This window comes from Podarcis pityusensis (assembly GCF_964106645.2).
Source record: "Podarcis pityusensis genome assembly, chromosome: 1".
Classification (NCBI taxonomy): Eukaryota; Metazoa; Chordata; class Lepidosauria; order Squamata; family Lacertidae; genus Podarcis; species Podarcis pityusensis.
In genome coordinates this window covers 98,662,117-98,679,822 of record NC_138028.1, presented here as the reverse complement: position 1 = coordinate 98,679,822, position 17,706 = coordinate 98,662,117, and the positions used below count along the sequence as shown (strand labels likewise).

The following is a 17,706-nucleotide window of genomic DNA, read 5'->3' as shown; positions in this document are numbered from 1 at the left end:
TCCCCCCCACACACACACACTCTCTCACGCACCCCAAGCAGTTTTGCTCTGAAAGTTTTGGTAGAGCTAGAAATTGTTCCATTCCATTTCATCCTAATCCTAAAATGAACTGTGGAATGCAGAATGGGTGCTACAGTAGACTATAAGGATTCTCAGAGAAAGAGACTTACGGCTGCTCTCAAATGTATTGACCACCTGTTCCCTATCCTGACATTTCTCCAAATGTTTTGAAGACTTCAGTTAGCCACAGCTAGCATGGTCAGTAGGAAGTTTTTATTCAGATCATAAGGAGGGTGCCATGTTGGGAAAGGTTGGCCTAGACTGATTGGTTTCAGAATGTCTTCAGAGCCTACTGTTGTTGGCCTGAGAGTTTCATGAGCAAAGGGGCCATGGAAGTCTTCAGAAAGAGACATACATTAGTGAAAACTATTTTAGCATTCTCAACCACTTTTCTCAGTCTTGCAATTTTCTTCTAATTTATGCCACAGGACTTATTTTGTCTGATTAGTCATTTAGATTTTTATTGAAGCTGTTTATTATCCCCAAGTAATCTTCTTTGTTCTTAATTTTATTTCTTGCTAGGTAGCACAATATCAAAAAAGCAAATTAGCAAAGGACTGTGAGGGAATTGCCACAAAGCAAAATGCTGACTACAAGGGGCATTGATAGATAAGGCTCTCATTTTTTTAATAAAAAAATCATCACATATAATCAGCTTATGGACACTGTCATTATCTGATTCACTCTAAGGAAACAGTGGGATGGATAAATTATTATTTTCCCCCAAACAATATGTAAGTGTGTAATGAATTGATTGGAATATTTCATGCCTGCTGTATAGTATAATTTTTTTCTAATCTTAAGAAATACGGCAAAACAAAATTAAGATAAACAGTGGTGTGATTTGTAGCATTACCAATTTATCTATGATCCTATTTACTCTTTGCACAGTGTAACCTAGTACTTTCAAGAGAGGAAAATATCTGTGCTTTGAAGACATAATTAACTATGGTTTTATTGTTATGGGAACCTACCAGAGCCATGTGCTGATGTGCTGCATCCTCCCTACACTCCTTTGGTGCAACCATGATGAGGATCTGAAACTTTGACTTCTGATTTGAATTAACCACTGTTGAACATTACCTTTGAACCGTAGACTATGGTTATTGTTAAATATAGTTTGTTGAAACAAGGGAGCGTCATAATCCATGGTTTGAAGACTTTTTGTTTCAAACAAACCATAGTTAAGATTAAGATTAAAACTTTTTTTAAAAAAACAAACAACCTAGAAACAATTAGAAATAATCACATCAATATGCAAATAGAAAAAATAATCTGTTTTATATTATATAAAACAATACAAATAAACTTACCTAATTTAATTAATTTAATAGATTAAACTAAACTAAAGAGAGTGGGGAGTTAGTATGTATTTTGTGCTTTCATCTTGAATTTTTATGTTGTGAACCACCCTGAGATCTGTGAATGGTGGAATGATAATACTGATAAATAAACAAGAGAGAATAATATAAAATCAAAAGTAGAACAGCTGCATAAGAAACATCACCATGTTCAAGGCAATGCACCTGCATCCCAAAGGTTTGGATCCAAGACTCAAGTCTTCAAATATCCAAGAACATCATCCCATCTCTCATTTCGGATGGGATTCTACCCTGGCTTTTACCCAGAGATGGCTTATGCCCACCATTACCATTACCCTTAGCTCTTACCCCACATGGAAGCCAATAACTTTCTGTCTATGTTATCTCACCAAGCAACATACATTCACCCAGGCTGCGGACCTTCAACAAGGTCTTAGGGGATTAACACCCTTGCCCTTTTGCTGACCCACAAAAAGTTTATCTTCCTTTGGTCTTTCCCCTTGCACATTGGCTCACCATGCCAGCACAGTATATGCTTTTTAAGATGTTTCACTGAAGGGATGCTCCCCACCAAGCCACCCACTGTCTCTGCTGTCCAGCTGGAGCATATTGCAAGAAGCAGTCTCATCAAGCATCAGGAAGGTCCCTCAAAAAAGAAAGCATTCCTGCCAGAGAAGGATAGGGGAGGCGATGCACAACTGAGCTCTCAGACCACCTGCATGTTTCCTAGCTTGCCTCTAAACCACCAGTTCAACACACCCACAGAACAAGAAAGGCTCAAAAGTGAGTTCAGTCTCATGTCACCAAAATACCCCACAGAAATGGCTTGTTTCATTCGCTACTACAACAACTTATATGCCACATTGGTTCTGTTTCATGTGAAATTATTACTAATCCAGCAGTGAGCATTTGAGAAAGAATTGGCTATAAATCTAACTTGATATGCAAAGCTTTTACAACCATGGGTACTTTTCATTTTATCCCTGTGGTAACGTATATAGTTTCAATGATAAAACAACAACAACAACAACAGGAGAATCCTATTAAAGACCTATCTAGCCGAATACAATTAGATCAATCTTACTTAAATAATATAGCTAATGTGTAAATTTCTCTTCTCTGCTGAGTATTCTCCTAAATTAGGTTAATCAGGTCCAATTCACTGAATATCTGTAGGCGGATGGCACATCATTCATTCTCTCTCAATCAATTGCTTCAGTTCTGTTTCATGAGCAGAGCAGATCATTCTTCCAAAGACAATCCACTAGCAAAACTTACACAATGTCTTTAAGGAAAGGTACATCAGTCTTCAAAGCAAAATTAAAACCTCAATATGTATCTCTGAAACAATCCCTCACTACGGCTTGTGTACTAAAATGTATAACCGCTTAATGCAGCTATAATAGGATTCAAAGTTTTATTTGACCTGGCAAAGCCAGAGTGCTTTAGAAGAATGCAAAAAAAATGCAAAACCATTGCAAATTAAACCACACAGTTGACAATGATTTCTGGAATCAGAAAGTTAAATAATGCTCTGCTATTATTTCCTGACAGAGAAACCATAAGACACAAATGAAGTGCAGGTTAGATAAGCAGACACATCTGGCACTCAGGCAAATATTAGTGAAAGCTTTTGTGGCTTTACCAACATTATCCACTTAAGAGAGTAGCATTTTAATGTAGCTAAGTATGCATTACTAAAGGAGATTTGTTGAGTGATTTTATTTGATAATTTTGAACTAGTACTTTTTATGCTATTGTTAGCCACCATGAGCATTCTTGTGAGTGAGATGCAGGGCAGAAAGATACAAACACACACTGTATAAATCAACCATACTTCCCTTCAAAATACCTGCAAGCAACACTCTAGAAAGAGGGCAGGTACCCATTTCTCCCATGGGTGGCAGAAGAAAAACAATCAGTCCTTTATCCTAAGGACCAGCAAATACATGTATCATTCGTATTTCAAATGCTCATGCACATGTGCAAATTGATAATCAAAGATTAATTACCACCAAGAGAGCTTCCATAGCTACTGAGGTCAGCTCACACACATTTTTCAATTCTTCATACATTTGGCTGTCAATTACGAAATGTTTAGCGATCAAGTGATAAACATGTATGCATTTACCAGCCCTTATTCTCTGCAATTCACAAATGGCTAACCTGCAGCCATCCATATATTGTTGGACTCCAACTCACACCACACCCAGATAGCATGGCCTTGGCAGGAATTATGGGAGTTGCAGTCCTGCACACCTGGAGGACTGCAGGTTCCCCCACCTCTGTTCTAATGTATAAGGAAACCCTCCAGCTCCTTTGAAAAGAGTTGCCACTTCCTGATACTAGCAAGTCCTGCTTTGTAGTTCCTAGGGGCCTCCTTTTGGAATGTTTTCAGAATCTCAGAACAGAGACATGGACTCATTTTAGCTGGGATCAGGACACCCTCCTAGTTAGCCATATGCCTAGCTGCTCTGGCTAGCCATAAAGTACGTAAGTGCAGAGGGAGAGGGAGAGAGAGGCAAGCAGAGCACCCATATTTGTCACTTTTTTTAACACTGTTGCTCAAGAAGCATTACATTCACCATGGGATAAAATACTTGCATACAGTCCAGCTAATTTATTGGGCATATCTTTACTTCATTGGAACTCCTTTATTGGAATTCCTGCATTGCAGGGGGTTGGATTAGATAGCCCTTGGGGTCCCTTCCAACCAGTGGTGTAGCGTGGGTTGTCAGCACCCGGGGCAAGGCAAGTAATTTGTGCCCCCTAACCCGTGGATTTGCGCCCCCTAACCTGGGGATTTGCGCCCCCTAACCCCCAGATGTTGCGCCCGGTGCGGCCGGCCCCCCCTGCACCCCCCACGCTACGCCACTGCTTCCAACTCTAAGATTCTTGACATAGTCTGTAGTATGTGCTCATAGGCATTTGATGGAAATACTTGTCATTTGACACAACAGAATTGAACAAGGACTCACTGCAGAATACTGTGGCGTGCTCCACACCAATAGCAAAGATATCAGCCAAGGGCTGCGTCTACCTGGAAGATTTACAGCTGCCTGTGCTAATTATCTTTACATTGCTCTGAAAGAGAGGGAAAGATTATGTTCTCATTCTCTTACATCCACTGTGCACTGAGATTAGTCAGAAGACTAGTAGAGCCAACATTACTGTTGCACAATTAGGATGATAAATTCTACAGTCTTCATCTGCCCTACTGGTCTCAGCAGGAGCAAGCTGTGTGTGGACTGCCAGGAATGGGCAGAAGTAATTGCTGATTTTTAAGCATGTCAACATCTAAGATAAGTAAAATCTGAAGAAAGGTCTATCAATTCTAGTAAATTTACTTTTTAAAAAAAGAAAAAAAACTTTTCAAGGAGTATCCCAGACTTACATAAGTTAGCCATGCTGCTGTTTTTAATGAGTCAGTTGAGCTGAACATGTCCCGAGAAATCTTTCCAAATTTAAACAGAACACGCTTAGAAAACAAATGTCCAGCTGCAAAGTAAATGCCAAATTGAATTCAAGAGGTCCTTTCCTACAACACTTGGTGCAAAGGAAGAATGGTTTCAATCACAAACTTCTTACTTCCACCACACATTCCTAGCTTTTTGTATCCATTATGCAAAAGAACTATGAACATCTTTCTCCCCTCAATGACAGAACTAAGTGAGAAACTGGCAGCATCTTTCACAATTTGTAATGTCAATTAAAACACAGACTCAGCCGCGAAACTACTTGTTTGAGGGGAGGGATATCAGGCAAACGTTGACTACTCAGTCTGCCTTAATAAAGTTTGACTATTCCACAACAGAATATTATGATGAAATAGAGCTTGGCTTTCTAAGTGCTTCAACTCTGAAGAAACTAATTATCACAAGGTGTACAGACCACTATAAAAGTGGGGTCATGCAAAGCTGTGTCCAGTGGTTGTGTAAGTGGAATGTGGCTTGTACAACCAATATTTTGCCTTCATTTCCTGTTCCTACACCCACTGAAAATCTTCTACATGTGGTTGGGGGGCACTAATGAAGAATGTGGATCATGCTACATGGGGCTGCAGTTGAAGAGGGCAGAAAGATTTTGCAAGGACTGGAGCAAGGAGATCATTTTCAGAGGATGCAAAGGTTTAAGAAAAAGATCAGTTGTGTGTCCTGCCTTACATTAGTGTAACCAATGGAGGCTGATGGGGGGAATACACATTGCTAGATTTGGGGAAATGTTTACATTTCAGCAGAGCTCCCAGGGGTCTGAACACTCATGCCCCCAACACCACTTTCTGGACACGGCCCAGGAGGAAGGAGCAGAACAGTGTCCCCAGCTCCCAGCCCCTCTAGACGGTCCAGAAGGATGTCATGGTCGATGGTATGGAAGGCCGCTGAGAGATCCAACAGAACTAGGAAACAGCTCTCACCTTTGTCCCTAGCCTGCCGGAGATCATTGACCAGCACGGCCAAGGCAGTTTCATTCCCATGATGAGGCTTAATCATGTTCTATCATGCTATTGCTATTTATCGCTTGTAAGCTGCTTTGGGATTCATTTGAATGAAAAGCACCATGTATATGTATATAAATCAAATCAAACTTAATTACAATCATGTCTAAGTGGTTCCTCCTGCTCTGTCCCTGACCTTTTCCATGCTGCACAGAGAATGTCTGCCTAGGGATCCTGCATTCTGGTTGCATTCGCTTGAACCCAAGAATGCTCTGCATGCTTTATCAGGGTCCCTGGCTGTGGGAAGAGTTCAGCGATACTTTGAACAACTTGGGGAGGGAGGTTACACAGTAACTGAGCCCACTCGAGAATTAACCTCATTTGTTTCTTCTCAGCAGCATTTCTGCTGTGGTATTAACTCCATGTCGTTAACGGCGCTCCTTTATTTCAAATATTTGTATCAACTTGGCAGTTTCTAAAATGATGACACTATTCTATATGTTTAAAGACTGAAGGATAATCTATAATACAATCCTGTGATGACCTCATCAGAAAATATGATGCTTTTGGATGCATGTCAACCTGCCAGTAGGAAAACACCACCCACTGTTTGTTTGCACATTCCATATAAAAATGTATGCTTACTAATTATTAACAAGCTGTAAGCTGAACACATTCCAGACTTGAAATGTTGCTAAGTAAACACCATATTACTCAACACAATGTTTTCATTTACATATCATCAGAATCATGTAGCATAAATCAGCTGTTGCAAGGAAACAACATATTCCTCGACTACACTTTTTGAAAAGCTGTAGTAAGGGGGGTGGGGAGAGACACAGAGAGTTCAAAGTTTTCAGAAATGCAAATTTCTTAATTCATATTAAATAGTACTATTTATTTAAAAGGTTTCTACTATACCATTCCACCAACAGGATAACATGAGCAATGGATATAATAGCCCAAGGATGGTTTTTTGCACAAGGAATGGAACCTATGGCTTGGAACCTATGGCTCACCAGATGATGTTCCCATCATCCCTGATCATTGGCCATGCTGGTTGGGCCTAAAGGGACTTGGGAGTGCAAAAACATCTGGAGGGCCACAAGTTCCATCCCTGTTCAGTCAGGAAAACAATCCCCTTCTTTAGGCGCACCCTCAAGAGTCTCACTCTCAGACCTAACTATTGGTCATTTTCTGGCCTGCAGAACTATGAGCTGACCACATAGCCTAAAGATGCTCATTTGACCTCCCAAACCGATGGAGAGGCACCAGGCTCTTTCTTCTAGGTTAATCCGACAATGCACTGCATCAAGTAACAACACATGCTGTCTCCACCCTTGCCTCATCTCAACTCATACCAGCCCTGCTTCATTTCCCCCCACCTCATCTTTTCAAAATGATATCCAAACTATACACATGCCCATCTTTGGCCCTAAGTTTCTGTTTGCCTAATCAAGTATCTGATTTGCTAGCATGCATCCTGCCTCTGGCCCACAGGGCAAGTGCTCCGCCTGTGCTGAATTCAGACTCTGTGGCCGCCTGTTGCAAGCTAGGCAACACTGTGGGGAATATGACACGGTTTCATAAGATTTTCCACAAGCCCTATTCAGACATTCAATGCAACATATGGGACACATAAATCATGTCAGGGATGCAGGGCCATATGCAGTTATTCCACACCTAATGTCTCTGACATGTGTCATCCCTACTTCTTCTTCCACTACCACATTTCTGGAAGGGGGATCTTAAATGCATTCTAAGGAACATGTTTAAGAGGTTCCCTGTAACAAGAGTTCTCGAATGCAGAGAGAATTCTAAGCACAATGATCCAGAGATAGGATCTCCATTCAGACCTTCTACTGAACGTGTGAGGAACGTTTGAAGCTGTAGTTGATGGAACCATGACATTGGGGGTAGAGCTAGTGTGCACTGCCTCCCTGCCCCCTTAAGATGCTTTCAGGGTAGGATGCCGTGCTATAGAAAGTGACTGGAAGCATGAAGTATTTATTTTAAGATCACAGATCTCATTTAAGACCAAAAGCCAGAGTATGATAAAGCCATAAGCTCTGGGGAAATTCATATCTTATTATAAAACTGGAAGCCTTGCATCATGGAATTTTGCTTAATGCGCAGTTCTGAAATCTCTTAGAATATGCAAAATATATTTAAATAAAGTGCAGTTTGTACCACATACCCTTGTAGTTCTTGCATACAGCATGCTGCACACGATTCCCTTGTCCACATATTCCGTTATAAGGTAAGCAGACTCCTTCTGAAATGATCCACTTGTAACACACTGGGTTTTCACATGGAATAGATTCTATCAAGTGCGGGCAATTGCCAGAAGTGCCTGTAGGTTCCACAATGATGTGTCTTTGCCTCATTTTGAAACCTAAGGGGGGGGGAAACAAAGGTGATAGTTAGATTTCACCTGATAAGGAAAGAAATTCCGTAAACTGATTGTATATTACAGTCTGCCCAAAGAAAAAACAAATACCCATTTTAAAGTACTATTTATAGTTGTGCTGTTGTGGTTTTCAACATGCGCCAAGCTGCATCATGAATGCAGCATAACGCCCATGCTTTGGGATTACATGAACGAGCCTTAGGCTCACGCACACCCTCCATCCCTCACATGCTCCGATTCCTGTCACAATTTCTGATCCTAAAACAAGTTTAATGTATAGGAACGTGAGCTCCCATGTATTCAACAAATTTGGAAGAGGGGTGGGAGTGGATCCACTGCCTACCACTCCCTGTGTGCCGGTGTCACCCCACCCAATGCCAATTCCCTGCTAGTTTCACTTCCAAACTTCATGCTGGGTGTGAAAGTCTATTCAGTGGTACAATGGTACCTCGGGTTAAGTAATTAATTCTGGTGGTCCGTTCTTAACCTGAAACTGTTTTTAACCTGAAGCACCACTTTAGCTAATGGGGCCTCCTGCTGCCGCCGTGCCACCAGAGCACGATTTCTGTTCTCATTCTGAAGCAAAGTTCTTAACCCGAGGTACTATTCCTGGGTTAGCGGAGTCTGTAACCTGAAGCGTATGTAACCTGAAGCGTATATAACCCGAGCTACCACTGTAGTCTTTCTGAACCAGGAACCCTGTGCAATCTGGGTTCTGCAGACAGGCTTTTGAATACATTCAGCTGACCATAGATTAAAAAAACAACAACAAAAACATTCAGACCTTCACACTCAACACATGAAGGTCAGCAGTGAAGAGGGAAAGATAAGTCCATTAAGTGGAAGAGATCATATGTAGTTCTGTGGCCCCTACATGAGCTTTAGCTCAGGTTCTAAGGAGACCTAAAAGCTTGCCCTTGGAAATAATTAATTATTCTGCATTATGAAGCAATGAGGAGCTGATATTTCGCAGTCTTCATATCCGGTCAAACATATTGCTCTGCTTTCCTTTTGAACCGCATCAGCATCTGGACAGCCCAGGACCTCCAAACACAACTGCCTGGGCTTACACCTCAGGGAGGCCTCTTCAGTGCTGCCAACACAGCAGCTTGACTTCACCCCTGGAGGTGCATTTCATTGTCTCTCAAGACAGATGGATGCCAGCAATTAAAGCCTGTTGGATCAGGTCAATGGCCCATCTGATCCAGCATCCTGTGGGAAGCCTACAAGCAAGAACTGAGTGCAATGGCGCTCGCATCTCCTGCTGTTTCCAGTAACTGGTTTTCAGAAGCATACTGTCTCCAACAATGGAAGTAAAGCATAGCCATTATGGTGAGCAACCACTGAGCAGCCTTATCCTCCATGAATGGGTTGAATTCTCTTTTAAAGCCATCCAATTGGTGGCCACCACTGACTCTCATTGGAGCAAGTAGCATGCACTGTGTTCATTTATTCATCTAGTACAGTATTGTCTATGCCACCGATCAGTAGCCTCTCCAGGGTTTCAGACAGGGGATGTTCTCAAACTTGCCTGGAGATGCCATGGGTCTGTTAATTTATGTATTTATATACTGCTTTGTTGTGAATAGAACCTGCAAGCAGTTTACAAAAAGATTTAAAAAAAACAAAACCCTGCCAATAGAAGACAAAACAGGTATATAAAAATGTATTTTCCCACACGAAGCAGATGCTATGCCACTGAATTACAGTCCTTTGCCTTATGCAGTTTTACGTTTTAATATAATGACCCAAATAGTTATAAAATTATTTACATAGTAAAAAAAATAATCAGGTTACACATTTTGGGCTGTGATGTCCATTGGTATCAATAAGCTGTGGAGAAACTAGCAGTCCCTACCCCACAAAACACACTAAATATGATTAATTATAAATATAAAGTCAGCTTTTATACATTAGATTCATCCAGTTTTCTAATGTAGCAAGGCCCCACTCCTACAAAAAGCTGTTAGAAAGTAGTTCAGAACTCACCTTTTTTCCCTTGATTATCTTGGCAGTTTTCATGAATGCAAGGCCCCCATCCCAACCAGGAAGAAACCAGGCATTCAGGAGGGCATGGGATATTGCACAGTTGGGAAGCCGGGGGAGCAGGAGCGAGACACAGCTTTTTTTCAACAGGTCTAGCCACTTAAGGAAGAAAAAGAAAACAAGAGGGAGGAAAAAACACAGAGATTATTCCTTCAAATCGTGGAGTGTTTTGCAATGCAGAACAAATATATTCTCAAGCAACCACCAACATTATTTCAGAATCCAAGCTAACAACAGTGTAATCAGCACAATAATTAGTGTCCCTGATGCAATTCAGCACAGCAGCTAAGAACAATTTGTTTAAAACGGATATAGTTTTCTTTACTTTTTTAAAAGGATCACAGCGAACTCTGTCTAATCTGGGGGCAGGGTGGGGAGTGCATTTAGAAGTCCTTACTACATAAGTAATCTCTAAAGCAGAAGCTCATTCTCCTTACTTGTGTGACATTATTAGGCTGGATCTAGACACATCAAAGAAGCGTTTAAGTTTAAAGTGTTGTAAATTTAAAGAGGGAAAACGGGTAGACAAAAGCGGGACTCCGCGTTGCCACCTGGTGGCACAATGTTATATCACACATACAATGTGTATAATCACTTTTTCTTTACCAGTCTAGCTGAGTCCCAAGAGTAAAGAGCTTGATAAGGAAATATGATGTGGAGTGAGATTGTTTGTTGTTTTTTTAAAAAGAGCCTCAATGACTGATGGAGAGAATCAAAATGGAGAGAACCTAAAACAAGGCACTCACATAGTCTGAAATGCCCTAATTACTTTAAATACTTATTCACAAACATTGAGATACAAAAAGATATTGGTAGAAATGAATGCAATTAATTTCTAAACTTTGCATCCAGTTATTGCACAATATGGAAAACACTTCTGATTGCATGAGAGACCTGATTTTTTTGCCAAATTTCTCTAACTACTGCAGTCCACTATGCAGCATTCCCCAACCCATAGGAGCACCATTTCAGAGGAAATTAGTGGAAATAAGCTAATTTGCCTTCCAGCAGTCTCCAGTATGGTTTCAAATTGTATAGTGGGCCACATGCTGAGATTCCTGCATTGCAGGGGTTGGACTAGATGACCCTGGGGCTCCCTTCCAATTGGGAACATAATGAAACCTATAATTCAATATGAAATCTGGTTTCCAAAGAAATCAAATCAAATATCTTTAATACGGTCAATGACCAGGAAGCAATTTATAAAATATGACATTAAGAGTAGTATTGTGCTACAAGTAACAGTAAAAATATGGCCAATTCACAGAATTGGTGCTTATATTTATGACCAGGTTTCGAGTTTTAAGATTTTAAAATTCAGTTCAGGAGTCGCTACTGTTTATTATCGTTCCTTCGATGTTTACAGTTTGAACTCCTTTGTAGACATCATTGCTCGTCTTATTCTTGTTGCAATGTAACAGTACTTTGCCACGGACCTGTTAATTTTGGGCTCTTTGTCAGCTAAGAGGTGTCTGATATAGGTGTCGTCTGTACTACGAGGTATTTTCCTCAGAATCGGTTCGATCAGCTCTTTTATTGAGTCTCGATATAATGGGCAGTATAAGATGACATGCCCAATGGTTTCGATTTCATTGCTGTTACAGGGACATAATCTTTGTTCGATTGGTATTTTATTGTATCTTCCCTCTAGAAGAGCTGAAGGGAGAGCGTTAAAGCGGGCCCTGGAAAATGCCCATCGGTGTTTAGCGTTGTCTAGAACTTTGAGATAGTTTGCTAGATGGGGCCTTTGGGAATTGTATAGAAGTTTATAAGTTATCGGAAGTTGGTTAAAGTCATTTTGGGTTTCAATGTCCCTGAGTCTTTCTTTGATTATGTTCTTGGCCCTTCCCCTTTCTAAACTTAATAAATACTCTGGGGAGAGACCATATGTGGTCAGTTTTCTGAGAATGCCCTTCAACCAGCTAGATTGGAATTTGTCAAGAAGCATCAGGGAAAGTAGTCCAACCGGCGAGTTGTTAAGTCTTAGCCAAGTGCATAAGGTTCTTATCCATACTTTGGCTTTAATGCTGTATAAGCCCGCTTCCAGTCGTAGGGCGGCGTTTGGGACGCATTTAGGTGTTTGCAGGAGTGATCTAAGGAAACCTGATTGTATCTTCTCATATGGGTCTAGATTAGAGAGGGAGACAAGTGGTGCGCCGTATAGGATTTGTGCTGTTGGTTTTGCAACGAATAGTTTAATTGTAGCAGGAATGAAATTTCCTCCCGTTGTACGATGGAAACTTAGGATTGCTGTTGTACTTTTTTGTGCTGTAAAGGAGCTGTAGTTTATGTGGGCAGTCTTCTTCCTTGATGCTTGGAATATCACTCCTAGATATTTAAAGCATGTCACTTGTTCAATCTCCTGATTGTCTAAGTTCCATCTGTATATTTTCCTTTTGTTAGAGAAAACCATGATTTTTGTTTTTTGGTAGTTCACTGCTAGTTTCTCTTCTCTACAATATTGGGATAAGCTGTTAAGAGCTCTTTTGAGGCCCATCTGAGTCTGGGACAATATAACCGCATCGTCTGCATAGAGTAGGATAGGCAGTTTTTTGTCTGCTAATTTTGGGGCGTGTGTATCCGCTCCTTGTAGGTGGTCTATTAGGGAGTTTATATAGATGTTGAACAAAAAGGGGGCCAAAATGCATCCTTGTTTAACTCCCTTTGTTGTTCTAATGAAATTAGAGAGTTGACCTTCTTGGCTGCATCTTATATGAAGTCGTGTGTTGTTGTACAGTTTGTATATTAGTAGCAGCAGACGTCGGTCTATGGATGATTTGTTGAGTTTCTCCCAGAGTCGAGTTCTTGGGATGGAGTCAAAGGCTGCTTTAAAATCTACAAATGCTGCGAATAGGTGGTGATTGTGGTGCGATGTGTATTTCTCAGCTAGGTGCTGTAAGATCAGGCAGTGATCCATTGTGGATCTCCCTTGTCTAAATCCTGCCTGTGCATCATCAAGAATCTTCGCTCTTTCTATCCATTCGCACAGTTTCTCGCTGAGGTGTTTAGCATATAATTTACTTATTATATTCAGGAGGCTTATAGGTCTATAGTTGGAGGGATCGTCCCTCGAGCCTTTTTTGTAAATGGGAATAATGATGGAAGTCCCCCAGTCGTATGGGATCTGTGCAGTTCTATCTATATATGTGAACAGAGAGGCTAGCAAGGGGGCCCACCAGTTCGCATTGGTTTTAAATAGTTCCGCTGGTATACAGTCAATTCCGGGGGCTTTCCTGTTCTTTAGTTGGTCAATCAGCAAATGGGTCTCTGTTAATGAGACTGCTGGCCATGGCTGTATCTGGTCATCCGGTATGTCTAGTGCATAGGACTCATCGCTAGATTCCTCGTAAAGATTATGGAAGTGCGTTTCCCAGGCTTTCATTGATATGCAGCAGGATAGTTGTGATAGGCCCCTATCCGGCTGTACAGCTACGATTCTCCAGAATAATGATGGCTTACTTGATTTGGAGGCCTCTATCAGTTGCTGCCATAATAACTTCATTGCGTATCTTTTCTTTTGAGTCAGAAGTTTTTTGTAACTTCTTTTGGCTTCAAGCATCTTTTGTCTGTTATCCTCTGTTGGATTATCCTTATGGCAGATGAAGGAGTGGATCAATGATTTATTGGAGGTTATACACTCATGATCGAACCACTCCCTGGAAGTTTTCCGATGGTGGGGAGACTTGGAATTCGGTTTTACAACAAACTCTTGAATTTTTTGTATAAGCATTTCATATGTTGTCATCATGTTCGGGGCGCTCTCCTCTATTTCTAAGCACCCTTCCATAATTGCTTTTGAGAGACGGTAGCTCTCCTCAGTTTTGTACCAGTTAGATATCCGCTCGCTCACTTGTCCGTTCCATCTGATTTTCTTGAGGCCTGTTCAGGGTGTTAGATCTGGTTGATATCTGTGTTGTGGTTTGGGCAGATCGAAGGGTAAATCACACACAAGGGATAAAGGTAGATGATCACTTTCAGCTCTTGCTGTAATGGTGAATTTTGATATCCTAGGGATCAGGTCCTGGGAAACAATGCAATAATCTATCGTTGACAGTTTGTGTCCTATACCAATATGTGTATTGACCAGGATAATCTCCTTGTATAGCCCCATTCAGTAAGTGTAGATTCTGTCTGTAGGCCATGTGTGCTAAATGTAGTCCTCCAATGTTGCATGTCTTATCGTAGGATGATCTTATCATTAGGGGTGGGATAGTTTCCATTTCTGGAGGCCATTGGTGAAAATGTGCATATAGGGCGTTGTCGTTAGGGCCCACTCTTGCGTTTAGGTCACCAGCTAGTAATATCATGGCTGACGGGTGTTGTCTCCTCCATTGCACCACGTGGGCTTCCACTTCTTTCCATAGTTGTTCTACTTGTGCCTGCCGACGACATGTAGGTAAGTATAAGTCTATGCATAGCAGTTTGCTTTGTCCGAAATCTAAAACTGCTGCTACAGACCATTCATCATTGGAGGGTAATTGGATAATATTAGCTTGTATCTGCGTTGAGAACAGTAAGGCTAAGCCTCCTTTGGGTCTGCCCCCTCTTTGACTAGGTGTTGCTCTTTTAATACACGAGTGGTAATTATCCAGGTAGAGCTCGTCTATCGACCAGGTTTCCTGGATGAACAGGATGTCAAATTTAGTAAGAAAGTCCATTAGATTGGGATCTTTGTTTTAGCTCCCCACCCTGCGATGTTCCACGTACAGGTGGTCAGCTTGTGATTTTTGGTTGTCAGACATCTCAAGGGACAATCAAGCTTAGGTTTATAGCCGATTTGGGATTTATCATTCGTTATGTCCGTTTTGGGGTGCGTAGTGGGACATTTTGGCACGGTGTGAACTTGGACACATTTTAGTGTCCCGGAGGGGCGTTCTTTCCCCGTGACCTTATTTCAGTCCGTGTGAATGGTGTCTAGGGCTCCTAGGTTGTCCACAAAGATTGAACCGTTCTTGCCTGGTGGTACCGCTATTTCAGCTTGATGTGTTATTGTTTTCTTTGTTATAGGTGGTTCCGTAGGTCCGAGTTCCTCTGGCGATAGGAATAGCCTTAGTATCCACTCGTTGTTGGATAAAGGTTTTGTGGTATAGGTTGCATAGTTAAATTCCCTGGTGACGGGTGTGGCTAGGAGTGTAATAGATTTCCTTATGGATGCTAATCTTTCAATTAGTGCATCCTGAGCTTTATGTTTTTGTTCAGTAGTTGCTATGAAGTGGTTTTCCTTCTCTATGTTGGAGCTTTCATCTGGTACGTGATTTGGGGATAGGGTTTTTGGTCTTTTAGCCAGCTGGTTTGGGGCTTTGTCTGCCTCTAGTTGAAGCATCTTACAGTTCTCGTCCGTCATAGACAAAGAAATCAAAAACTGACTTCCCTGCATGTGAAAAGATAGAGCTGTGTCAAAGCACAATAGTTCAGTTCTTCTGAAAAAAGTTACACATTGCTATAAATGTATGTAATTTTTTTTCCTGGTATTTATCAGTCGATTTCAATATTAGTTTTTATTTACCGTGTTAGGGTAAGTTGGGTTTGTAATATTTTTTATTCTACATTTTTATGTGCTGAGAATTCCATTGCATAGAATTATATGGGGAAAGCTGAAATGCAGAAATGACAAGAATTAACAGGAGTTTTAAAAACTCACAGGAATCGCTCCCCCCCCCCCATAAATATCTTGTTCCTCAGGCACTTGCAGGATATTACTTCATAATCAAATGGTAATTACCCAAATTTAATTCAAAAAACTAATGAAAAGTTCTGCTTAGATGAAAAGACTGCTTTCGGAATTATTATTATTATTTTAGAGACAATATTGCCTTTGACATATTCATTTAGGGACTACACCAAGATGGCAGAAATCCAATTCACCTTGCTTCTAAAGCAAATAGCCCTTTTCTACAGGTTCTAAAAGTCAACTGGCAGAAAGTGCAAGATAAATATTAGTCAGTTTTAACCATCAAGCCATTCCCTTTCAAAGAGTCTCATGCATTTCTTAATATGCCCTTCAGCATTAGGCTTTGCAAAATAATTTATCATTCTGGTAATACACCGGCATACAAGCCAGCAAATCGGGCTTACTGCATTTTGTCATCAAAAATGGATTCTGTTTCATCTATAAGAAAGCAATACTAGCCATGTTGTTGAAGCCATGTCACTTGTTTTGACACTGTTTTCCAATGCCTTTTGGCAGCAATCCATTTATTTTGGAGCACACCAGCAATATAGACCACACACTATAATAAATAATGCAAGTTATTGGAGTAAGAAAAGTAGGTGAACACTTCACCTTGTGAAAAAAATTTGCAGAAATGAAATCAATATGAAAAAAAGAATGAAATGCAACAGATGAGTAATAAATTTTTATTGTCATAATACTGGAGAAATGTTCTTAGTATGAGATGCAAGTATGAGCCAGATCATATTTGTTTCTGGCTTGAAGTTTTCAACCATTATCAATTCCAACCACTTGCTGAAAAATACACTGTCCCAGGATGAGTACAGCTTTGCGTGGATACCGGGAAGCTACAGAATGGAAAGAAACACTACAGTAAGGGGTTCTTCACTTCCCCAAAAGGCCACAACAAAAAAACTCATATTGTGTCTGGGACCAGTTCTGTGGGATTACTACCACTAAACCTCACAGTAATCTTTGGAGGAACAGGAGTTTCAATATGCTCATAGAATTCAACTGTCTGCAAACATTTCTTCAGTTCAAGAGAAGCGGTCTGGTTTTGGGGTTTGTTTGTTTGTTTGTTTGTTTGTTTAAGTGAATGAAGGGACTGGTCTCAGTGAGCAACCTGGGCACAGAGAACACATAAAACCTCTGATTCAGGGGCATGACTGAAACACAACACTTTAAACATTCCAAATGGGTCAGTCTCAATGTATCCGTTCCTCATTATCTGTCCTTCTTCAAATATAGACATTAATTGCTCAACCAATTAATGAACAAGAACTAACATTCCTTTTGCACATGGTCTTAATACCTCTCAGATTCTCTGATGAGCAGGCATTTAAGAGTCTGCAAACACAACCATAAGCTTGCTATCAAAATCCTATTATTATATTTCCTAGTCTTTGGTGCTCATCTCTCTCTATATATGGGAATATCTAAATATTATAAGGATGGAGTTTCTTCCAGGAGTGCATGGATCTGATCTGCAACCACCCGCTTAAGAACTTTGCCCAAGGAGGAGAGATTAGCAGCTGGCTGGTAGTTACTTACCGTATTTTTCGTCCTATAGGGCGCACCGGCCCATAGGACGCACCTCGTTTTTTGGGGGGGGAAATGAATAAAAAAAAATTATTCCCCCCCACCACCACCACGGCTGCCGCTCCAAGCCTTGCGCACACCTGCCCAAAGCACGGGGCACCCTCCGGAGGGCTCCCCGTGCTTCGGGCGACAGGCCGCCGCCCCAAGCCTCGCGTGCTCGGCG

General features: G+C 41.0%; 1 protein-coding gene across 11 annotated transcripts in view; it reads right to left on the bottom strand.

Annotated features, from left to right (window-relative positions):
- The window catches only part of THSD7B (thrombospondin type 1 domain containing 7B), a 646,019-nt gene that overhangs the window by 195,908 nt on the left and 432,405 nt on the right, over positions 1–17,706 (bottom strand). For all 11 annotated transcript variants that reach the window (XM_081005543.1, XM_081005546.1, XM_081005545.1 and 8 more), the window contains 2 exons: positions 10,217–10,372; positions 8,015–8,212 (listed from right to left, as the gene is read on the bottom strand). In XM_081005543.1, the coding sequence (XP_080861669.1) occupies positions 8,015–8,212; positions 10,217–10,372 (354 nt within the window). The remainder of the gene's footprint in view (positions 1–8,014; positions 8,213–10,216; positions 10,373–17,706) is intronic.